The 25,924-nt window shown below is 41.5% G+C and overlaps 1 protein-coding gene across 3 annotated transcripts in view; it reads right to left on the reverse strand.

Annotated features, from left to right (window-relative positions):
* The window catches only part of CTNND2 (catenin delta 2), a 688,120-nt gene that overhangs the window by 40,074 nt on the left and 622,122 nt on the right, over window positions 1-25,924 (reverse strand). For all 3 annotated transcript variants that reach the window (XM_081131846.1, XM_081131845.1, XM_081131844.1), the window contains one exon: window positions 1,175-1,385. In XM_081131846.1, the coding sequence (XP_080987972.1) occupies window positions 1,175-1,385 (211 nt within the window). The remainder of the gene's footprint in view (window positions 1-1,174; window positions 1,386-25,924) is intronic.

Consider the following 25,924-nt stretch of genomic DNA (forward strand, 5'->3'; position numbering starts at 1 on the left):
AAAATTATTCCAATTCTAGTACTGAATTGTTGATTGGAACTATTTGGAGGTCTCAGGGTACTTAAACAGAAGCCCTGAAACTTCTTTTAGAATACAATGGTAATATCCTGAATTAAATGAAATAACGAGAGAATTTTCAAAAAGTCTCAAAGTGTATCTCTCACAGCATTTAATAACAAAAGATAAATTATTAGCATTTAGATGTAAAGGAAGGGGGAGAGGGTCAGGGGATGAAAAGTGGAGAAATAGGCCCTTGGTAACAAAAGGTTTACCCTTTTAATCTTATTTGATTCCATTGAGGAACTTCCAGGAAGCAAAATTTAATTAAGTTTAGTGAATGTTCTTGTACAATTGACAGCTCTGATCCACTGGCTCTCTGACTCGTGATGATATTTTTCAGTCACATACAGTAAGATAGCATTGATTCTGAAATCAAGCTGGGGACATCCCTATTTGTGGTGCTGTAGTTGCTTTTACATGAAGTCTCACCTCTCTTCTTTCCATTTGCATAAATGTCTTCCTTCCTCACCACTATCCCCTCTACCTCAGGGTACATTCTTTTAAGAAGTTATTATCATTTTTTCCAGGATATATATTAGGACAACTCCTTCCCCAGTTTTAGATTGGACAGTAGGCAGAGCGACATATTAAATTCAATACTTTGCCCCAAATGCACAGCTAGCAAGGGAGGGTGCTGGGTTAGCACTGAGTTCTCTCTGACTCCATCACACTGTTTTCTCCCCCTACTGGCCCTGAAGAGCTGAAGAGGCAAAGAGCAAAAGGACGGAGTTACATCATAACACTTGGACCTAAACCCCAGAGGAACCACCACCACAGAATACCTGCATGTATCCAGGTTAGGCTGGCTGTCTCTTCCATGCTGGAGGAACATTCTAGTGTATGCACGCTGAACTGTCAAGTCTACCTTACCAATATCACAGTAGTCAACCAAGTCATGACTTATTAATCAAATTGAAATTACCAGTGAGACCAGCCTTCACTGTGGGGTAGGAAGACTGGAAACCATTTGCTGTTTTTGTTCTCTTGATTATCAGAGACAAATGCTTTTCAGTGACATTCAATAGTGTTACCCATGACCAAGGCCATTGGGCACACTTGGAGCCATTCTACCAATGCCGATTCTATGGTGATATGAAGTCACCATCTGACTTACTTATCTCCTTTGCTTTTGGAGATGCCAACCAACTTCTCGATGCCGCCAGCATCCCGTAAGGCCTTGGCGTTCTCCATGTTCTTGGTGATCACTTCGTGTAGGGTGCAGCAGACGGCTGTCACCGTGTCATCCGACATGGCCTTGCTTGCTGCGCTGTTGCTGTTGTTTCCGCCCGGAAGCCTGTGGACCAGGTCTCGCATGGCGTATTTGCCTTTGGAAAAAATAAAGGGAAGAGTTGAAATGAGGTCGAAATGGAGGAAGAAGGCGAAGGGAGAGGTAGGTGCAGGGGAGAAAAAAACCCCAAGAGGCAAGATTAATGCAGTATCGTCTGTTTCCCATCACTGACTAGTCTCCATGGGGTAACTGTGAACACATACAGAGAACACAGTATTTCCTCATGACGAAAGCGTGGTCTTGGGTTCTAGGTGGACGTGGGAATGAACCTGTGGGCCTGTTATTTCATTGCCTCTAAGCCTCAGCTTTTCACATCTGTAAAGCAAGAAGAATGATGGTATATATCTCACAAGATTGTTGTAAAGATCAAGTCAGTAAGTATGTGGAAAGCATTTAACACAAAAGGATTACTGAGGATGTAGGCATTGATAGATGTTAACGATCAGGAGCTTCCTACTTGGCATTCAGAGGAGTCAAGAAAACATACGGGAATTCTTTTTTTTTTTTTTTTTTTAATATATCTTTGTTGATTTCAGAGAGAGGAAAGGAGAGGGAGAGAGAGAGGGATAGAAACATCAATGATGAGAGAGTCATTGATCAAGCCCACAACCCAGGCATGTGCCCTGACCGGGAATCGAACCCCAATCGCCTGGATCCTAGGTCGACGCTCAACCGCCGAGCCACGCCCGGCCGGGCCATATGGGAATTTTAACACATAACCTCAAAAATGCTTTGATGGGCGCTAGGGTGGGACTTGTATTATTTAACAAGAGTCAAATCACAAATATGTGGAGAGCATGATCATATATGTTACTTGTGTTCTGGCCTCTATGAAGCAAAGAGAAACACTTAAAGTGAGGGAGAGAAGCTTTACAAATAATATATAACTAGGTGCCCTTTGAACTAGAGAACTGGATAACCTGCTCTTCTCCAGGATAGGGTTTCATTGTTTGGTTCTACCCTATAACATTTCCTAACTTGACATTTTCCTTCATGTGAAAATAAAATAAAATCCAACTTTGCTTCCTTAATTTGCTTTATCATTATTGATCTTGCTACTCCCAATGATAAAGGTGCTTATAGTAACATCTTTATGGAGTGCTTCTAGTTTACAAAGCGCTTTAGGCATTACCAATACCCCTGCAAGACAATTAATTGATCCCACCTGAAGCTGCCAGTTCTGTTCCATTCTTTTTCTTCTGGAACTAAGTAAATGAGGGCCTGTAGCAAAGCTGGCCGTGCTTGAATTTTTCAGATGGCCCGTGTCCAAAGTTAAATCCCTTCCTTGTCTTCCATTCCCCATTAGACATATTTAGCTAACACCTAAAAACTATTTGAAATATTTCCCTTCTCACATGTCTGTAAGGGATAGCCTCTTTTAGCTGTTTAATTCTCTTGTGCTTGGTGCCTGGGGGTAGGAAAAGGAACCCCTTGGGAGGAAGCAACAATATCTTCATTCCAGGCAGGAAAAAATAAAACACAGGCCCTTGTAATTTTGGTATCTGCTCTTGTCCTATCTATGTATAGGTGGCTTATTTTAGCTTGGACAAAAAATGCTGATGTCTAAATTACTGAGATAAGAAAATGTCTTCATTCACTTTTGAGAGCTGAGAAATGTGCAACAGAACGGTCTGCCTGAAAACCCCTAAGTGCAGCATATTTATTTTCTAATGACAGCACTTAAAATAGTTTGGAGAGGATCCTTTGTACAGGGGCAGTCCTCTGAGCAACTTGCTTTATCTATTTATCATTAAATCACACTCAACTCTGGCTAATGGTTTATTTTGTTGAGCTCAGCATGCTGGTGAGTTAATCAGTTCATTTACCCCCACAAGCCATTGTAAGACAAACCTGAGTTCCACAGGAGCTAAAGATGGGTGGGTTCTCTTTTCTTTTTCTTGATAAGGGAAGTGATGGAGAAAAGCATCAGAAAACTATTTCAATTATTATATACACAGGGGCATTCACGCTCCTGACGGCATAGGGAAGACTGGTTTTGTGACCTTGGACATTGCCAAGGTTGAAAGCAACAATAAGGAGAGGGAGATGGTTTGGCTACAGCATTAAAAAATTTTTGTTGTTACTGTCATTTTTTTTAAGTGACAGCAGATAGATTTGAAGATGTGGTTTCATCCTGCACGGCTTTCTAACCAGTTGAGCTCTTAATGAGATACAAGGTGTCCCTGTAACATTCGGGTGGCAGAGAGAGTCACTTCCTCCAGAACGGCCCCAGCGTGCTGGGTAAACACTATCATTTTCCTGTGCTCCACGGCCTGGAAAACAGCAGGAGTCACTGCCATATATAACCTTCCACAACCTGTCGAGGAAACCCATTGGAATGATTTCACTTCTATTATTTCCAATATAGTTCACTGACATTTTACTAGGCAGCTGAAGAGTTTTCATTTAGTCTATTTATTAGCCTATTTGGAGGGATACATTTTAGTCTATATTTTGACCATCCAAGTGGAGAAACAAATCAAGTAAAATTATCCCAAAGGGCAGAAGACCGCTGAGCAAAATCTGTTAATTCTTTTAAGGGCAGGACATACAGTTGTTTTAGACTTGCATTATGCTGCTGAGAAAAGCCATCGTCTCACCCTTGAATTACCTATCTTCATGTGAAATTTGGGTGGCAAGAAGAGTTTTTTAGCTTTTTCTTGTGTTTAGAAGCTTTGAGGCTTATTGGTAGGGGGAGGGGTGGGGAGAAAAAAAGGAACATAGGAGAATTACAGCCACAAGTGACCTCGAGTGGCCTGCCAATGACAGGAGTTCAGAGAAATCCGGTCGGACTGGGTTGTATGGGAAGTAGACATCTACGATTTCTCCCATAGATCAGGGGAACCACAAGATATTTTACAAAGGAGATTCTTATGCATCAAGAAGGAAGTTTCAGAATAATGACACTGAAGGTGGAAGAAACAGATAGTCTTTTTCTTGACAATGAAGCTGTCTCTCTGAACTTCTATTGCAATTATAAGCATTACAACTCAAGGTAGCTTGTGCCTATAATTGTTCTATGTCCCATATTTTCTTTGTCCCCTAAGTTTCTAAACAATAGAAAGAGTAAAAAAGCTACACTTGTTGGAATGTCATCTTGATACGCCAAGGTTGCAGTTTTGATCCCCGGTCGGGGCACATATAAGAAACAACCAATGAATGAGTCAATAAGTGGAACAACAATGTTCCTCTCCCCCTCTCCTCTAAAAAAATCAATTAAAAATAATAAAATAAAAATTAAAAATATATACAAATAGATTAAACCCTCCAATCAAAAGACAGAGATCAGCAGAATAGATTTTAAAAAAAAATCACATGATTCAACTATATGCTGTCTACAAGAGACTCACTTTATAGCCAAAGACACATAGCTTGAAAGTGAAAGGATATCTGTACACCCATGTTCACGGTGGCATTAAAATAGCTAAAGTGAGGAAGCAACTCAAGTGTCCATCAGCAGGTGAATGGATAAGCAAAATGTGGTCTATCCACACACTGGAATATTTAGACTTAAAAAGGGAAATTCTGATATGTGACAATATGGATGAAGCTTGATATTATGCTAAACAAAATGATTAGTCACATAAAGACATATACTGTATGGTCCCACTTATATGAGGTATTTTGAGTAGTGGAAATCATAGAGATAGGAAGTTGAGTGTTGGCTGTTAGGGGCTGGGAGCAGGGAGTTAATGTTTAATGGCCTAGAGTTTCAGCTTTGCGAGATGAAGGGTTCTGGAGCTGGAAGTGGTGATGGTGGCACAGATTGATTTTACTTACTGTCACTAAACTGTACACTTAAAATGGGTGAGATGGTAAGTTTATGTTATGTGTATTTGAACACAACTTAAAATTGAAGAAAAAAGTAAATTAAGAGCATCTGAGCAAAAATTCACAGGTCATTTTTAGCAGCTCCAGAAACAGGGAAGCTAAGAGGGGGTAAGATTTCAGGACAGAGGAGTGGTGGTGTCCCTGATTCAGGGCTGCTGGCATTTCAGCTGACTTTTAAAAAAAAAATCTTTTCTCTAAAGTTGGTTTGAGAGATTTGAGTTTATAATGGTGCATCACAAAGGCCAGCTCTATGGGGGACTCTATCAATGATCCAAAGGATAATAATCGGTGTAGGTAGGGACTCGAGTGACTTGTCTGTGGTCGCCACCTTACAGAGTGCAGGTGGTTAGACCATAAAGCCACTACTCAATATTGCCGCCACCAAAGGGGAAGCCGTGTGGAAGTCAATACCAGAAACAGGCTTAGTTCTGGAATAGATATAGAAAGAGAGTCAGTCATAAGCAAACAACACAGAAGCAGAAGTCGTCAGCAAGAGCAAAGCTGTTACCCATCATGAGATTCCCACCAGCTTTTGTCTGTATAGGAGCTCAGCAAGGAGTGCCCGTTTCGGATGACAGTTTGCTAGGTCTCCTGAGTCTATCTGGGCACCTTCATACGCCCAACTACTCCAAACAGGAGGCTCCCCAGAAAGAAACATTATAAAGAGGAAATCATTTTGACTTGCAACGTTTACTTGCAATCCTTTATACACACATGCAGGAGGAAAGGGTGGCAAAGTTACAAGGTTGCAGTACATCTATCATTGATGGAAACAGTAGGTGTTTTTTTTTTTACACAATTATAATAACTCCCATAGTCCTCTCATGTCAGTACTGCAAAAGTCAGAAGTGAAGTTATTTTTATTAGAGACTAACAACTTAGAAGAAATGGCCCAAGGATTCATTTCTAATGGGAACTAGAGCAAAACAGAGTGACCTGTTTGTTAGTGGTGATGGTGAGTTGTGTTTTCTTTGCTTTCATCTCTGGGAGAACGTGCTTTCTTTTATAACATGTGATTCCATGACGGTGGACAATGGGAAGGACACTGATTCCAAGTGAAGGCAGGGCCAGATAACCACTTTGCTTTCACAAACCTAATGAGCTGCTTTTCTCTCCGATGGGGCTTCCATATGATGTTTACTAAATGTGCATGTTTTTCTTTGTGTGAAAAAGTGAAATACAAATCCAACTTGTCCATTATTATTAAACATCAATGATGAGAGAGTCATTGATCGGCTGCCTCCTGCACGCCCCCTACTGGGAATCGAGCCCGCAACCCCAGGTGTGTGCCCTGACCGGGAATCGAACCGTGACCTCCAGGTTCATGGGTTGATGCTCAACCCCTGAGCAACACCAGCTGGGCTTAAAAGTGTCTTTTACATCTAAACCATCTTTGGGGGTTCTCAGGCTGCTGCTGGGTAACATCAAAGAGTTTCCTCACTTGATGAAATAAGTGTCCAAGAACTAATTAGGTATGCTTGGCATTCTGTTGGTTTTATTTGGTTTAATACTACTGTGAAAGCTGTCCTGTTTATCAAGCCTCCGATATGGAAAGACCTGGCAAATGAATAAAAGATAAGTTCAACCTCCACTTAATTACGACAAGTTCTATGATTCTGCTCCGGGAATTATGAACCTTTCTGTTTGCTTAGAAGCACGCTTCCTTTCATGTTAAAGAATGGCATACTGATGGGCAAGTTTTCAAAGGAAAGCATCCATTTCTAGGTTTAAAAGAGCCTTTTTACTCGGTGGTAATCCTAACACACTCTTTGTGGAGTAAATGAAACGGTCCTCGAGGTTTTTCAGGGCCCTCACTGTCCATAATAGGTACTTACTTTCATGGCAGTCATCAGCTAACTCCTTCTAAAACTAAACTTGTCTCAGTTGTGCTATTATTGATTGGGATGAGTAAGTGCTCAGAGCTATTCAGCCTTATCATCAATAGGTGGCTTCTGATTTTCTCTCGGGCTCACCTCAAGACCCCTGCCAGAGCCACAGGTCAGTAATTGGGGTCTGCTGGAAGAAACATCAAAACAGCCTGATTAAAGAACTCCAACAGGTACGCGACATTTGACGCTACAGAAAATAGGTCATTGGTTACGGGCACCCCGTAAATCTGGTAGCATTACCACATATGAATACTGCAGATGACCAAGGGGTTGAATCCAATTTCCAGAACTTATTCACCCTGAGAATCTGGACTGCTAACTAATCCAGTAGTAACAGAACAAAGATTAATCACCTAGACGAAAGAATACAAATTTAAATGTGGTTAACCTACTATTTTGAATTGGCTATGTTATAAAAACCTTGTTCCTTCTATTTCCTCTGCCTTTAATGCTTGATTTAATAAGTCATGGTTATCAAAACTAGAATAAAACACTCTTTTAAATGGAATCTTGTTCTAATTGGCCCTTCATAATTTAGAAAAAGGAAATCCTTTGAAATGTCTTAAAATAGATATGATACATGATCGGGAAAGGTTAATAATAATAATCCTGTAAATATAACAACACATGTTGATTGGTCTTGCCTATACATTTACAAGAGGAGTTAAATAATATAGAAAATGCCTTGAATAATGTTTACTTTCTTTGACCATGGGCTTTCATAGACTGAATTAGAATCTGTTCTCCTTTCTAACAGAACAATGAAAAAAGTCAAATCTTTATCCATGCTAGAGATGCCACATTTAAAGGAAAATATAATTTAATTAGGCAGGACAAGCCTATTAAAAAACAGTGTATGTCCTGTGTGGACCTCATGCTCTGACATCCACCAGGACACTGACTTGGCCTGTGCTGCATGGCTTGAGGAACCCAATTCCACAGGCCGCGTGGCTAGTAACACTGAAAAGTCGGAGCTCAGAGGGATGGAATCATCTTTGAATTACAGGTGATGGAGGTGACGCCTGAGAGAAGTGACTGACAGTCTTGGCGAAAGGGAACAAAATACTTCTGCTCCATAAAGGCACCAAAACTACAATCTTAGGAGCTATACCAACAAAACAAACCCTCAAGGTTTATTATCATATAGCTCTAGTTTTGATAACCGTACAAAGAAGTCTTTGCGAATGAATCCACACGGCTGGTTATACCTATGTCTGCACAACTGGTGAAACAAGGTAAAACCATTAAGTGGGTAGTCACAAATAAGAACAGGACTAGACAGATGTCTGTGGTTCAATCTGCATCTCAGGGGCAGGGCGTCAGCCCTGGGAGGGGCCGGGAAGGAAAACTGGCACTTGTTCTGCCTCCGTCACGACTGTGTGCATATCACGTGTGTGACAGCCCAGAGTCAGGAGAGCAAAACAAACTCTAGATCAGCCCAGGGAAGCAAATCAAAGAAAGAAAAAAGAAAAAGAAATAAAGGATTGCCCTTCTAGGCCTAGTCCCAAATAATGAATTCCTGGGCGATTCCTCCCAGTTACTGACCCCCAAATCAACTTTATCTCCAACATCTGCAATACCAAGAGGTGATGGATGATATGATTATCTTGTGAAAAAAACTGCTGTTTGTCGATTTCTGAAGTTTGGCTCCCTTGCAACAATTTGTAGGTTAAAAACCCCATTCTGCTGATGCTTTTGTCTTCAGGTCATCCTTTCACAGATTGGAAAGTGGTTGTGGTGACACCGACCCTATGGTCTAGTCTTGCCAGTCCCTCGTTCCCAGAATGGGACCTGTTCACCTCCACACCCCTCTGCTTCTGCTGGAGTAGAATAAATTTTAATGAGATGCACCAATTTTTTTTTAAAAAATAATGAACCTTCTTTTATGTATATGCCATTGGCTTTAATTGATTAAAGTTTATCTAAATAGAGAGAGAAAGAGAAGAAGAGGGAAAAAAGGCAGAGTAAGACATCGGGATCCACGGGAGCCCAGGATCAGTGGTTGCTGTCTGCAGAGGTTAGGTCAAATTCTAGAAGAAACACTAAAGTTCCTTATGCTTTTTTTCTGTTAACTTTATGACTTAAAAAAACAAAACCACGCACAGTCTATAACACATAGAGGAACCTATTTCACATGCCAGGATTGGTAAGCAGTTGGCCTGAGACAATGATTCCGACAGTAACTCGACCTTCCAAATGGAAATCATATAAAGCAGAATCTTACAGGTTTACAATATATGGTAGGCAATTCTTTCAAGAGTTATTACCTTCAAATAAATAACCTACTTCATATGTTTGACAGACAAAAGGAATTGTATTTTTGGCACCTTGAGACTTTATCCAGAGGATTTCACAGAATTAGATGCTGAGAAACTCCCACAATGTTGAGTTGTGAAGAAAGAAGGTAATGAAGAGAAATATGGACAGGAAGGAGGCTAAACTCTGCGTATTTAATTTGTATAAGAGTCAATCGCAAAAGGAAAATGGCAGTTAATTAACAGGTTTGCTGCAGCACCTTTTTGAAACAGAAATAAACTGATATTTGAGAAATATTGAAAATGAGGCAGGCAATGGACTGATATAATACATTTTAAAAGGATTTAAATAATTTGATTAAATAATAAGCATGATAGAAAAAATATATTATCTCAATTCACTGCCTAATTTTAGCAGAAAGGAAATGAAGGTAAAAATTTAAACACTGATTCTAGTTTCAGAGGGGAAACCTAGGAAGGTTTTTATTTTTTGGTCAAGCCTGCTAACTAACAAAGACCCAAGAACTCGCCTAGGACAAACATTACAGGAGACAACAGAGTGTCTGAGACAAGATGAGATCAGTATCTCTGTAAGAAAAGTTTGTTGTCAGGAACAGAATTCGAAGTTAGTCCTCTGACCTGATATTAGCACGCTGGGATGACAGTAACACCCTGAGTAATGCACACAGTCTAAGGGTGACTTATACCACTGCATTCCCTTACTCTTGCTTTCTCGTTGATCTACCTCACTGTCGAAACCATAGTCTCGCTAAAGGGCACAGAAAGGGAATCAGCTCTAAGTTTTCTTCATGTGTCTACTCACAGATTACGTCACAGAGTGGTTTAACTTTTTCAAGAAAAGTCACATCTATTGTTTCAGTTGCTGCTTTGAAACTCCCCGGGGGTATAAAAAAGGCAGGTGCAATTTCTGATCTACATAGAAGACGAATGCAGTCCAAAGAGAGTAAATGAGGCGTGTAAGGTCTCAGAGCTGTCTCCTGGTACATTTCTGTGAGCCTCTTGGCCAGAAACTCCTCTCTCCAACTCAGCCCTCTTCACTCCTCCTCTGAGCTCTTTTCACGGGTATAATCTTGACCACCTACAGGACACCCACCCTGTGAGTCATTTTTCCACTCATTCTATAGACATTCACCAAAGTTGTGTCTAGTTAGCTTCTGTATACAACTGATCTTTCCAGCAGTAATATCAACTGAAGACAGGATGACATCTGATACCCTTATGTTTACTAATAAATCCATAAGCAATTTACATGGGCTCTCTGACTACAGAATGCAAGAAGATGCAGCAACAGCCCTTCAATGAGAACTGCATCCACATTATCCTCCTGCTGCTGTTACCCATCTCTGTGACAGATCTCAGATACGTGGGATATTGGTTCTATAGGATGCTGTATTCTAACAAGGGTTTCACTGTAGCCTAAGTGTGGGAAATGCTGCCCTTGACACCCAACTCAGAGATTTACAATGTATATTAGGAAAGTAAGGTCTGTTGCACTAAATGAGTCTCCTCCAATCTCTACTTCTAAGAAGTAGCTATGAACAAACCAACCAACTAACCAACCAGAACCCCACCCAAACCCAACCACTGCAAACACGTCAGCATCCCAAGATAGAATTTAAAACTGAAGTATAAGCTACATTCTCCAAGTAGAGGTACTTGTTTTCAGAGATTTGAAGATCTCTAATGTTAGTCCTAAATTTAATGTTATGTTGTTTTATTTTCACCATAAAATCTTGCATGCACACATCTTTCAGTAATGCATTTGGTTGCCTGGGAAACAAGAGGGTCTGTGTGGAGAGAGAGATAAATGGTTTGGAGAGAAGTGGCCTCAGAAGTGTTTCTGGGCCATCCTCTCATGTGCAGTCATCCACCCCAGTCAGACCCCCTGAGCTGCTGGAACTCACCCACCCACACCGCTCCCCTGGTGAGCTGACGGGGGGGGGGGGGGTGACTCAAGCACAGATGAGAGGACACAGTGCGATCATTTGTATGGAGGGTCACACCTGTGCTGTTTACAGCTGATTTCACTGGCCACCAAGAGCGTTGCTTTGATGGGTTTCCTAAATGTGATGATTTTCAGAATTATCAGAAAGAGATAGGAAAGAATAAAGCCGTTGGGGGAGGTGGGGTTGGTCAGGTTTCCAGGGCTTCTTGAGAGATATCTGCACAGGATCCAGGGCAGGTCTCCTCAACTTTGGCACTCTTGATATTTTGGGTTGGATCCTGCTTCACTGTGGGGCGCTGTCCTGAACACTGTGGGGTGGTTTGCAGCATCCCTGGTCTCTGCCCACTACATGCCAGTAGCAAGTCCACCACCCATACTGGGTGTAATGAGAAAAATCATCTCCAGAATTGCCAAATATCCTCTGGGGGGCAAACTGCCCCTTGTTGAGAGTCACTGCCCTAGAGAGTCACAGTAAGGAGAGATTAGAAGTCTTCGCTTGGGCTACTATAACCAAATACCACTGCCTGTGTGGCTTAACCAACAGGCATTTGATTCTCACAGATCTAGAGGCTGGAAGTCCAAGATCAAGACGCCGGTGGACTAGGTCCCTGGTGTTCCAGGCTTGTAGACAGCTCTTTCTGTGTGTGCGCATGTGGCCTTCCCTGTTGCATGTATAGGGAGAGAAAAGTCTCTCTCTCTTCCTCTTCTTATAAGGGGAACTCTCATAAGGGTCACCTTTCAAAGGCGCCACCTCCAACTACCATCACATCAGGGGTTAGGGCTTTGCCATATACATTTTGGGGGAAGACATAAATATTCACCTCATGACACCAGGTAGCTACTAGAAATGGTGAAGTCAATCACTTTCTGAAAGTCATAGGACAGTCGTGTCAAGGAGCTGAAGGGGAGATTCTTTTTGCTAAGGTCTCCTCACGTCTACTCTGTTCTTCTCACTTTGCCTCAGTAACCTCGTAAGCCCTGGGAACTTCACGCCTCGTGGGCTTTAGGAGGCTTTTGTGTGATTAGAGGGGCAGAGGAGGGATGCGAGTTGGTGTAACTGACATAATACAAATTGCTTGTCAAATCTCCCCTCTCGCTTGTCTTCAGAGTGCAATGGTGGGAACATGCACGCAGAAAACAATAAATGTCTAAACATGCACTGGCATGGACAGTGTATTAACTTTCAACCTGACAAATGAAAATGTAAGACTTGCTGAATGTGTTATGATAACTTCCTTGCTCACCAGCAGCAAGGAAACAGCACCCTCCCCAAGGAGGCCCTGGCATCCTTGAGTTTATACTAGGAGGTGCGTTTACCATCTACTGATGCACTGCAGGCCTATGTATCTATCCCTTAGCTATAGTCTTGTTGAAATTCCTCCAGGCTTGGAAATACTTTCTATTTTCCAGACACCGACCCAGTCCCTTGTGCATGGTATGTGATCAACAAGTAATTGGTTTCAATGATACCACTGTGCAAAAGTAACACAGAGAGTGCTCTTTCCGTAAGGAGGTAATATCTCGTCATTTTTATCTCCTGGTAGTCATTTTAGTTAAGTACTAAATTTGTAAGACACAAGCTATTCATTCTCTTAGTAAAGATATGTACTGTTTTCCCTGTGAGGTTGCAGACAACTGTTAACAAATAATAATGGAGATTTCCAGCTCTAAGCTCATAGTGGTACCTAATAAATGTTCAGTGAAAAAGTCTGTGAGTTGAATAAAAGGACTACTTCAATAATCCAGTCTTAGCAATCTGTTATTTCAATAGTTTAGACCATACAATGATTTAGCCCATGGAATTCTAACGGATGTTCTTTCTTCTCTCCTCCTTACCAATCTGATAGATTTCTTCCCTCTTTCAAGCCATGTTCTGTCTCCACTCTGATCTGCTGGTCCCTAGACCTTTAGACCTAGAGCTCGTGAATATTTTCTTGAAAGAGACAAACTCAGGTATCCATCAACTCAGGTCCCAGTGGAAAATAGATCCAATGAGACACCAAGTCATGTTGTATCTTTCTCATTCGCTAACTCCCTGGTTCTTATATTTCTGCAAGGCTTTCCTTTATAATTAGTGCCTGCTGCCATAGACTAGCCTGGATATTTAACACTGACGGGAGGAAAAATCTGCAGTAGGTAATTCACTCCAATAATTCACTGCCTGGCTATGTTTAGTTTTATTACAACTGTAACTAAAAACCCATTTAAAATAAGGTGTATTTTAGAATCAGAGATCCCTGTTATATTATAACTTTCACAGGTATCCCTACTGGGAGACCGAATATACAGATGTCAGACCCTGTGTAAAAGCAGAATTTTGATCCAAAACCTTCAGCAACCTGCCCAGGAAACCTACGTCTACCTACTAGAAACCCAGGAAGCCAGCCTGGTGTGAATCAGACTTGCAGGAAACCCGATTGCTATCTCTAGTGACAATCCAGGAAGCTAGGCAACTTCTGTAAAAATTGGCCCCAACTGGCCAGGACTTGATTAATAACTGGAATCTTCCCTAATTTAGGAACCAACTTAGGACCAACCAGAGAAAGCCAAATGTGCTCCCCTTACCAATCCCACAGGACTCCCTGCTTCTAGTTAGCCCTTGGCCTGCTTCCCCAGGCCAGCAGGCTCCCCTCAGGGCAGCCCTGAGCCTTCCCTGTTCTCTGCTGCGGAGCTTCCCCACTCCTCTGCCTGCCTATGAGTCTCTGCCAAACACAAGAGATGGTGGCCGACTCCCCTGCTATAGGAAGCTCAGAATAGACAGCCTTTGTCTTTCTCATTTGGTTGGTCTCTGTTTATACCCACACCACCCACCCATGGTCCAGCATGAGAACATGTACAGTCTTAAGTAAACTGCCCAGATTGGCTAGTGGCTTTCTCTAGGGTCTCAACCAGGCTCTTCACTTAAAAATGCTGCCATCCACAGCACCTGGGTGGTGGTTAAGAGCAGCAGTGGGCACTCACAAAGAGTAGAACATGCAGGTATAAGAGTTAATTGAAGTTGAAGAGAATTCTGGATGGAGGACAAGCAATCAGCCATACTGAAATTTGGCCAGGGCAACAAGCATGTGGAAACTGGAGAGGTGTCTCCTGGTTAATGCCACTAATCTTGGTAGTGGGAGTGGAGATGAATTGACCAGAACCTTGGCCCTGACAGGAGCTGTGGCCACATCATGAGCCGCTGGTGCAATCTCACACATTTGGAACGTCTCTTGGCATGTCTACCGACAGTAAGAAAGAAGAAACAGAAAAATACAGATATTTGACATTAATAAAGAAGTTTGTAGGGTATATGAAAATTTTCTAATAACTGAGAAATCAGAATTGCAAAACATTCTTTTTATGAAAATTGAGATATTTCCCTTCACCTTTTTAGAATTAGATTTTTTATAGATATAGATCCTGTAATATCTGCTCTCTATGAATTTAAAGTGTGAAAACCAACTGTTTGTTCTTTCAACAAATATTTACTGATAGTCTGAGATTTTGCTGACTTTGGATGTATTTGAAAGACAAACAGGAGTGACATGATCAGACTTGTGTCCTAAATCAACGGAGAAGAAACTTCAAACTAAATTTTCCTTTAAAAATACTCAATTTTAACTTATTATTTATTCACAACTTAAAGCTATGTATTTAATCAGCATGTCACTCAGTTATGTTTATTTTCTGGGAATTCCCACAGCCCTTAGAGGATGCACTGTAATACAAACGTCTGTGGATATGTAAGTGTGGTTTCAAATCGGCTGGTGCTCATCTCCAGTGGAAGGACCCACTCCCTGAGAGCAGAGATCCCCCGTCATACTTTCCATGCCAACTTGGGAGGTAGTACTTGAGTGTGGGTGCAGAGGTGGAGACACTAGAGCCAAATGCTGTTAAAATTAAATAAAAGCAAATTGCGGTAATTGATAGCTTTGTATTACTTGAACCTCTATTTCCTCGCAATGTCATCAGTCTACCTGTCCATGATGAAAGAGAACATTTCTGGAGATGCATGTCTCCTTGCAGGCCTTGGAGAACCGAAACCCCCACCCCCCACTCCCAACTCCCCACCATCCCTTCCTACATGCACACAGCTTGGACAGCAAGGACACAGCACAGCCTCCTGTCTTCATTAACATCACTTTATTATCTCACTGTCTTCATGACCAGCACCTCCTATTCCAGGAGATTCTTGCCCAGCAAGTAACTTCATTGTTCAATGTAGAAATTTGTGGAAAGGCCCATCAAGTCTTTAGTAGAACGAATGAACCACCCATTTGTACCCTATGACTTTGAATTCCTGCTCCTATCACTCCTGAAACTGTCTTAAAGCAGATCAAGTTCTCAATAAAATCTGATGTCCCCTCACTCAAGACACTGACAAAGCTCTCTTGAATGGCGCTGTCCCTTGCCATGGTGAGCAATAAATACAGCTTTGTTTTAGTAACAGGCCATGTGGGGAGCCAGCATTAGGCTTCACAGGAACCACTGTTTTCCTACTAGAAACTGAAGTTGAGAAGGCTGTCAGGGAGGAAGAATTTTTCCTCTACCCTTCTAGGTTGTTCTAACAAACTTACATGAGAAAAATTAACAGGAAAAAAACAAATTTAATTACATATGTACAGGGGCCCCATAAGCATATGAGAACCACAAGCAGTCAGGCAACTGAGGCTTATGCCATCCTGAGCTAAGGAGAAGGGATTAGGAGTCTGTGACTTTACAGGGGAGGAAGACAATTTACAGGGAGATGGGTGAAGCAAATGATTGGTATACAAATGTTTGTCATGCCATGCGGAGACAAGGGGACACAGAGAGGGCTGTGGACAAACAGGCCCTGCTGAGCTCCCCACACCCTGCCCATATTCTTTGTAGTTATCTCTGGTAATAGCTCTCTTCCTGGACTGTGCCCTCTTTCTAAATTTTGCTAGGCAGTTAGGAAGGAGGTAAACGCTCTTCCTGAATCCTTTGGGCTTCAACTGTCATTAACTCAAAATAATCCATATACTGAAGTGGCACTTTCTGGGGAGGCTTGTTCTGAACCCATTCAAGGGCACGTGAGGCAACAAGCCTTTTGCGCTTGCCCTTCATTAGATATGCTATAAAAATCACTGCGTAGCACTTAAGGTTTGTATATGTTAATTAAGAAGGCATTATTTTTTTGGTCTGTGCCTATAATGCCCTTTTCCCATGAGTTACTTTCTTTCTTATAATTTAGAATAAACAAGACTTAAATAGGGCAGTGGCTGGCTTCCTTTCAGATTGAATTGGCCATTCGGAAAGAGGACTGAAAGCAGGCAATTTATGGAAAGTCTCAGAGATAAATCAGAATAAGAAGAGGCCTTGCTGTAAGCTCACCAACAGGCCAACTTACTCTCAGATGACTAATCAATTTGGTCTCATTTGAAACTTAAACCGAAGGTGCTTTTCTTTCCTCTCCTCTAAGAATTTCTTTCAAGGCTTTGATGTTTTTGTAAGTGGAGGCAAGCTTATCAGAGAAGTTCCAGAGGGGGTTAAAAAAAGGCTTAAAATGGTGCCACGAGTGAAATAGATGAATTTCAATGTCTGTAGGAAGAGGCTGAGCTCTTTAGTATAAAGCAAAGCATATTCAATACAAGAAGGAATTCACCTACACTGGATAATGCACTCAAATCCTTCCTGAGAATCATCTCAAAGGATTTGCCTAAAAATGTACTTTTTTCCTGAGATTCTTTATGGTGCACTGAAGACACCACGAACTGGCCCTTTTTGGGGAACACCATTTAGACAGTGCAGCGTTAGTGGCATATCAAAGGGAGACACGCTTACCCAGAAAGACAGAACCCTGTGGAGAGTGTACATGCTCTGGGTCACAAAATGTATTTGGTCTTCTAGTTCGCGTTCATGTGTCTGAATTGGTCTCAGGCGAGCTTGTTTCAGTAATTAAAGCCGAGAGTTCTTGACAGTTTTTTCCTCTTAAAATTAAGGAATAATAGAACAGGCTCTCTCTTTTTATCAAACTCTACACATGTGTAGCATATAATTATAGGTCCTTGGGATTCCAGCTACTCGTGTCATTTGCAGATAGCTCTTTATTGCCAACACCTTCCCCCACTGTTCTAGTATTTACCAGTGGGCTTCTTGGAAGACTAGTGATATGATGCCCACAAAGAGAATCTTGGAGACAGGAGTACATTTCTTATTGGGAAAAGTTAAGCATCTTCATAAAAAAAAAGATGTGTGCCTGCAATAAAGTGAGAAATATGATTTGGGAAAAAAGGCCTCATCACAGTAAGCTGGGGATAACTTTAAATCCTACGCTGAAAGTTTTTAATCTCTTCCTCACAGAACAGAGGCCTCCCCTGAACCAAGAGCAATCTAGGAAGGAGCAGAAGCAAGTAAAAAACTTTTACCAGAACTAGTATTAGAACTAGTACTGCCACTATTACTCTGGGGCATGAGAGTAACCACAGCAATGAACATCAACTCAGGGCCCGCCATGTCCCAAGTATTGTTCTAAGTCTTCTGTGTGTCTTTATTTATTTTCCAGGATAGTCCTAGGAGGTCAACACTATCATTATCTCTATTTCATACTTAAAGAAACAAAGGCACAAGGAAGGCAAATAGTTTAAGGGATCCAAGCTAGAAAATGCACAACACACCCATCAAGAGAGAAAGGTAAACAAGGGGAAAATATACTGAAAGGGTTATCAAAGTACCAAGGGCAGGGTGAAAAACACACTTCCTGTTACCTTGTCAGTGGTTCCCTGCAAATCCCAACTCAGAGTCTGGCCCCCTTGTCTCGCCTCTCAGCCCCCAACCTCACAGCAAATCCCAGTCCTTGCCTCCCGACTCCTTGACTCACATCTCCAGCTTTTCCTCGACAGAGCACTTGCCTTTTGCCTGGCACATTGTCACTGAAGTTCTGGAGCATTTTCAGTGTAAAAGTTGAAGGCTTGCTATACAGTCAACGTAATTAAACACTTTCTGGATGACTCAGGGCCTTTTGTCAGGGTACCACTGATTTTTCTGTATTATAATAATATTCTCATGAAGAGCTGTTTGCCCCACACAAAGTGGGCCCAGATGGTTCTATTTATATGCATTCAAAGAGCAGCTACATTTCCATCCTCTAAAATATTGCCTGTTTATTTCTGTTTTTTTTCCTTCTAATATACTCTCTGATGTCAAGCAGCAGAATGAGAGCCCTGACATGCTTTCTGAGAACAGCGCATGGGCTTCATGGCTGTTATTTGCCTTGCTGAAGCTTAGTGATGCGAAGGGGCAGATTTCCCACCTGTACTGTGAATTCTTGCTTGAGGTCCAGCAAGGCCTAAATAATTTCTCTTATACCACAGGCTCAAGGTATATAAAATGATTTCTTTTATGGCACAGGCTTGAGGAAAGAAAAAAGTAAAAGGGCCTGAGAAAGTAGGGTCAAGGACATAGGAGCTGTAGCCATAAATAAAGCTAAACAAATACTCCTGAGTGGGTGAAGGGACTCAACAGAATGGCTTGAAGATGACTTTAAAATAGGGGCACTGGAGACACAGCCGACGCAGAGAGGAGACTTTTCTGAGCTTCCCTTATCTGACTAAAGGCAGAGCTTCTGAAAAGGAAGATGCCATAAGTCCTTTCTCTGGGGAACTTCCAGCCAAGAAGGAAATTGACCATTAGCACTGGGATGAGAAATCACATAAATAAACTTGATAGAAACTGCCATACCTTCCATATGTGTCCCTTCAAAGCCCTACCTCCCACTGCTCCCTATTAAGCTGATATATAAACCATTACTCCTAGCTATTCAGTGAATTACTCAGGTTATTGAGCATCCTGTAGGCACATGGATAAACTTTGTTTTTCTCCCTGTTAATTTGTCTTTTGTCAATAATTCTCACCCCCACCCCCATCACTACATCACTAGGACCTAAGTTGGTGAAGAAAAGTTTTCATCTCAACAATATGAAGCCAGGAGCTGGGTGTGCCAGGACATGCATGGCTCAAGGTAGCCGGTGATGGGTTGTTTGAGAGGAAAGCTATGCTTGGTGGTGCTGTGGACTAAGTGGACTTTGGCTTTAGGGAGAGAAAACACATGTAGGGAAGAGCAAAGAATGAGTTGAACAGCTATTGACCTACGTTTGAGATTGTGGTGGACAGTGACGTGTGACAGAAACCACAGTAGGGAGTGCCACAAGTCACATGGCTACACAGGATTGACTCAAGGTGGGTTATCTGTGTGTGCTGAAGACAGAGGTGATGGAGGGGGGTTAACCTGCAATATAAAGTTGGGTGTGAGCTGGTTTCCTGGCTGCAGGAATAAGTCAGCTCCCATATTCACAGCCTACATGTAGTGGGGGGTCTTAGCTACACCCACTCATGAGGACTGAGTTCCATGCTGGGACCCTGGACACTCAGATCTTTGCTAAGTACATGTATGAGTCAAAATTAAATGTTTGAATAACAGCTCTCATTTCTGAGAATAGGTCCTTCACAACTAAACTCTATTTGCGAATCTTCTTCTGAGAATCTAAATAAACACCTGCCATTGAATCATAGCACCTAGCATGATGCCTTGAATATGGTAATCACTCAGTTAATGTTCACTGACTGAATTAACTTAAATCATTACTGAAGAAATATTGACAAGCGAGATGCAGAATACATGAATTTAAATGAATCTGGGAAAAATTGTTTCATTCCTATTTTTAGTGTCTAACAGAGCCTGATATAGTTCACATAACTTATTTCAAAATAATGACATTGTTTCCCCTCCAAGTTGCTTATGTATTTTACATTCATGAGTTCATTGCACAATCTAAATGGCACTTGAGTCTTTTGAAGGTGTTAATACACTTTGTAAATAATAATTTAAAGCTCAGTAAGAAGTATCCCAGTAAGAATGAAAAAGGCAGTATGCATTCATGAGAGGAAATGGTTGATCTAGTAAGAACAAGCACAACACAATATACATGATGCCCAACCCTGATTGTGTATCAGAATCACCTGCAAAGCTTTGGAAACAGAGATGCTCAGGCTCCATGCCAGAGACCCAGACTCAGGTGGTTTGGGGTCAGGTCCAGGCATGTGTCATTCTAAGTATTTTTGAAGTTGATTACATGTTAGTGAGCACATCACACTTAATTACTGTGTATGGAATCCCTGCCTTGTGCTCTATTGCTGTTGACATATGTCTCTCTATATAATTATGCCTGTCCTTTAATCTGCATTATAGAAAGTCATATGCCTTTGCCATATCCTTCCTCTAATTCAAATGCTTCTAAGTACAGGACAGCTGTCTGAGGACTGATTTCAAAACCAGGGCTATCAAAACCAGAAAATGACTTCATTGACAGAGTAGCTAGGAAACTAGAGGAAACAGGAAGCTAACAGGGGGTATATTGATTGATTAATGGGGTAGGTTGTGTGGATCATCAATATTACAGAGCTGGTCTCAGTTATGAGCAAAAAAACCCATAAAAAATTTGTTGGGAATTTGAAAGCAGACCCACCATGATTTTCTGTTTCACACGAGTCACATAAATCTCTAAAAATGTCTTGTGACAAAAATCACATTGCTTATAAAAACGCTGGTGGCATACAGGGATCCAGTTATATGTAAGATTAAGAAAATCATTAATTCATAGCCAACTAAAACTCAAATGAAAAAAGCATTCAATATATAAGAAAGAGTATTACAGAAACTCTCTGCTTCCAATACCTATATCTATACTTATATCTGTATCCACACCTATAAATAGAAATAGAAATAGAATTGTTATTTTGAGGAGCCTTACCTAGGATTGAAAACAGAGGAGGAAGCAAAATATTTTTTCCTGCAAAATAAGGCGAGCTTGACTACAAGGTGCCTCTAAGGGTCCTCTATCAATTAGATTTATATCTCCTGAAGCATTTGCCTCACCGCAGGCTATTCTCACTTCTAAATGTTTGACAAAGTCTCCTGCCAAGACCTGCACACAGCTGAAAAACGGAAGATAAGTTCACTATCAGAGCATCTGTATGAGTAGTGTCAAGGGGAGGTAGCTACCCCTGCCGTGTTTATAAATGTACTAGCAAAGAAGCATTTCCATTTATTTTCATTATAATATATTCCATGGGTAAATTACCTGGAACTTCATGCATAGACCCCTAAAACAATTTCTGCCACATGGAAAACTGAACAAGACAGAATGAGTAGGTATGCTGTCCTGTTCACAGAAATTCATCTATTCCCTGAAGCTCTGTAAGAAGGGATGACTACACACACACACAAATTACCTGACAGATAAAAATTTCAGTAGTAAAGCGTGACCATGGCAAATAATGAGACTTAGGAAATAAAAGTAAAATAAATAATATCCAACAAGGGTCTAGACCAGTGGGTGGAAATCTAGACTGTTTATCAGTCTCAGCTGACTGGCCCTCTTCCCACCCCACCCCCACACCATACCTCTTCCCGGGGTGGCCAACAGGCAAGATGCCCCAACTGTATTGTGTGCATAGGTTGCTCTTTTCGATACTAAACAAGACAAATCTAAAAGTGCTTCACAAGATGACCTATAGATAATTCTCAAATTATTTCAACATATTCGGTCTTCTTATTTTCCAGTAGCATTCAAACAAAGAAACAACATTGTCTCTTGTCCGCTTTATTCAAAGGGAAAAAAATTAAGAAGAGGAAAATTATGTAAGAAACCTATCTTTGGTTAATGAGCCAAGAAATGCTTGTCTACCTGTGGCTAGGCATTTTAATTTAAGATTAGGCTTTCGGTAGCTGTTTCTGTGTTTAGAGAATTAAAACAATTGGACCATGACTTTAAGTATCTTTTTCCCCTCGATAATACACAGATTAATATATCAGCCCTGAGATTCAAAACAATATTTCCAACTTCCTGCTGGGTATCTCCCCTTTCATGTCTAATAGATATTTCAAACTTTCCGTTGAAAACCGAACTCTGGCTTCTACCAGCCTGTCTCCTCTGTCAGGTTCCTAGTTACAGCAATTTGTACTCTATCCATCAGCAAGTCCTGCTTCAAAATACTTTCCCCACTCTTCTGCAGCGGCTGTGGTCCAGCACAGTGTGGTCTCCTCAGACTTCTCAAATCAAGCCCTCCCTGGCCTTCCTGCTTCCCTGTAATCTAAGTCTCCAACCAGCAGCCAGAGAGGACTTGAAGTAATGTAAATCCCAATGCTCTTCCTTCCCAAATACTTCAGGGTCCTTATCCAGGCTTAAGGCATCTCTCACTCACCGTCACGATCTCCAGCCTTTCCCCTCTCCTCCACTGGCCTCAGCATTGGCGTTGTCACTGTTTCTGCCACATGCTAGGCTCCCTCCTGCACTGGGGATTTTGCTCTTGCTGCTCCATGTGCCTAGAAAGCTCTGTATCCAGATGGTTTAATATCTGCCTAAAGTCTCTCACTCCATCACTCAGGATTGCTCAATGTTACGTCCTCAGAGAGGCCTTTCCTGACCAACACATTCAAGATTCTCCTCCCCTTGTCACTTTCTAATCCCTAAAGCTATTTTATTCATATCCAAAGCAGAAAGTAAATACAGTTTCTTTATTGAAACTTTCCACCACCAGACCATTACCACCAGGAAGTAGATACTTTGATGATCTCCTGAGATTGGCACATAGTAGGCACTCAGTAAATATTGGTCAAATGAATGAATGAAATAATTTCACACCTTGGAAGTTGATAGACAAGAAGAAAATTATGCTAAACGTGTGAAATATCCAATTATTTCTAATTACAATATCTTGACAACTGTATTAAACAATCACATTAGATTTTTATGGTATGAGAACTGAATTGTGGAACTTCTAGTCTGAAAGCTAGACTTCTTTATATTTAATTATTTCCTGGGAACTTTTAAATACTCTACTCATTGTCCCCAAAATGATATTTTATATGTAGATAAGAAATTATGATCTAGCATAAAATTGGTACTGTAGTCTTAATAAGATTCAAATGTAATCCTTAAATCTTGCCTGGTGTTTCTTACCACGCAGTTGGCTGCTTTTCTCCATGTGGAAAGCTCTCTCTGGGGAGTGGCAGCTCAAGAATGGTACGTGTAAAAATACAGCAAGTTCATCAGAGAAGCACGTTCTTCTAATATCAACCACTGGCACGTGGGAGCAACGCAGAGGTCACAGCTTGTCAGGCTGCCCTGGAGCAGTGGTCTCCAGACTGGCTCCCATGGGCTACATGAAGACTTGTCACAGGGATGCAGGGCTTGGGGTTTTAAGGGAATCCATTCTTAGATCCTCAATTTTCCCATGCAGTCTGAAAGGAAAACTGACCTGCGTGAAAACACTCCCATGTGCACTTTCCTGGCCTCCCTTCTCTGACTGTGCAAAACCAAGGCAAGCCCTTCCCTGCTCCTGAGTGGAAATCGACCTCTGAGTCCAACCCCAGGCCTCTGAGAAGTGCTAGTGTCTGGGCTGAGAGGGGAGCAACTGTAATAATGGGCAGTTCATCTTTTAAAAAAATTTTTTTTAGTAAGGTGGTTTCTAATTCTTTTTTTTCTCCAACATTGAAGGAGACCCTAATCAAGGTATTATTTGGTAGATAATTAAAAATAACTTCTGCTAATGGATCCCAAAGAGATGTGGAAATAAAATGCATAACTTTAAAGAATCAAGTGCTGTCACTACAAGGAAAGATCTATTTCCTTCAGCTTATATATGTGAATGATGTTTCTCAGTATTTAAACCTATAAAACCAAAAAACTGAGAAATGAATGATACAGAATCATGTTCATTCAAGCACTAAATAATAATCCTTTTTGACTACATTAATTGATTGGGATGAAAGGGCTCATCCATCTAAGGAATACATTTCCAATACAATATTAATTTTTATATTTAAAATTTTAATCAAGATGTATGATACATATGCTATTTTGATCAACTGTATCCTACTAATAACTACAGTAATAACTTAATCCATAAGACAGTTTTAATTTAAAGTCTAATGCCATAAAATATTTTAAAAAGAAGTTTTTATTTGTATATATCTTGTTTGCAATTAGCTATTATGTACAATAACGCAAGGAGGAAGTAAGTGTCTTAGTTATAAAAGAAGGAATCTCAGAGTTTCCACTAAGTTTCTTGAAAGAACTTGTAGGTATTTTGATAGGTGCGGTCAAGAACTCCCTGATTCTACCCCTCTCTCCTCCTGCCTCTTTGACTCCAGTCTGGCTGAACAGACAGGCTTCTCTGGGAGAACAATCTGCTCTTGCTGCTTGTGCCATTTCGCAGGCCAGCCCCCTGGGTCCTGTCTCCCGGCTGCAGAGGTGTGAGAGGGCTGGCCTCCAGGCCTCCCTCTGCCCCCTGGGTCCTGTCTCCTGGCTGCAGAGGTGCGAGGGGGCTGGCCTCCAGGCCTCCCTCTGCCCCCTGGGACCCTGGCCTCTCGCCTAGGGTTGGCTCTGTCCTTGTTCTCCGCTGACTGCCTCAGGTGTCCTCCAGGGAAGAACCGCTGGCCCATTCAGTTTATGGCATCAGCCTACCTCCATTTTTTAGCAGAACCCCCAAATACGGCCATCCTTCCCTGCTCTGTAATTCCTCATGATCCAGCATAACAGATACAACCTAACGTAAGCCTAAGCAGCTAAGAGTATTCATCTGTAAACTTTTCCATTATTTTCTAATCCAGTATTTTTAGTATCAGGGAGTAAAAAGAACAATTTCTTCCCACATGATTAAAACTTTGTTTGGCAAAGGGAAAAGATGGCAGTCAACACGCAGAAGGAATACAATTTAAAAACAGCCTGCTAAAAACCTCTTTTCTATTTTTAGATTCTCAAGATTTGGGGTATTTGAGAAGAGCCATTTCATTTCTCACGCATTCTCTTCCCTAAAGCTTTTATTCTGAAACTGTTTGGCCAGCCGTAAAATGAATACCTAAAAGTTAAATTAAGGTAAGTGGTTTTTTTTTTCTCTCTCTCTCTCTCTCGTTTTCTGAGGTCTTCAAGCAGAGGCCCTGAATCTGAAAACGCTGGAAATCTTTCAGCTTTGCCTGCTCCCCACATGGAGTACTTCCAAGGGGTGAGTCATTGTCTCGTTTAATAAAATAATTATTGGCTGTTTGATTTATTTACAAGTCACCTTTCCAAGGAATTTTTATCTGCCAGGCCCAGCCACCAAAATTCCCCAACAGGTGCCTGAAGTTAATTAATGAGAAGCCCATGGCTGCGTGGGAAAGGGAGGCAGCATTCATGAGGGTAGGTTCCTGGGTCTGGGAGATAAGCGTGAGAACACAGGCACTTAGTCTGAAGGTACCATGTTCTGGGGAGAGCACTCAGCTTTGCCACTGCCCACGATTTGGTTGTGAAATCCAGTTACTGGAGTGAGAGGGCAAAGAGTGCTTGACACATCACCTTGTCTGGGAAACCACGGTTCTTTTTAAAACACTAATTGAAACTGCATGTGTTTTAATTAAAACAACATCTGCTAGGGTCTGAAGAAACATGTTTCGAAAAGCAGAGAAGGCATGTCACCAAAATATCCTCAAACTGAATTAATAAAGTGAAGCTTTCAGTTCCCAGGAATAAAAACACACAGCGTCCCCGGGCTGCAACGAGAAGGGTTCCAGAACCTCCGTCTGTCCCTGGGCTCAGGTGGGACAGCTTCCCCAGGGTCAACAAGGCAGGCAGAGCAGGTGCCCGTGGTGCTGCGT

Source organism: Miniopterus schreibersii (genome assembly GCF_964146895.1).
Source record: "Miniopterus schreibersii genome assembly, chromosome: 3".
NCBI lineage: Eukaryota > Metazoa > Chordata > Mammalia > Chiroptera > Miniopteridae > Miniopterus > Miniopterus schreibersii.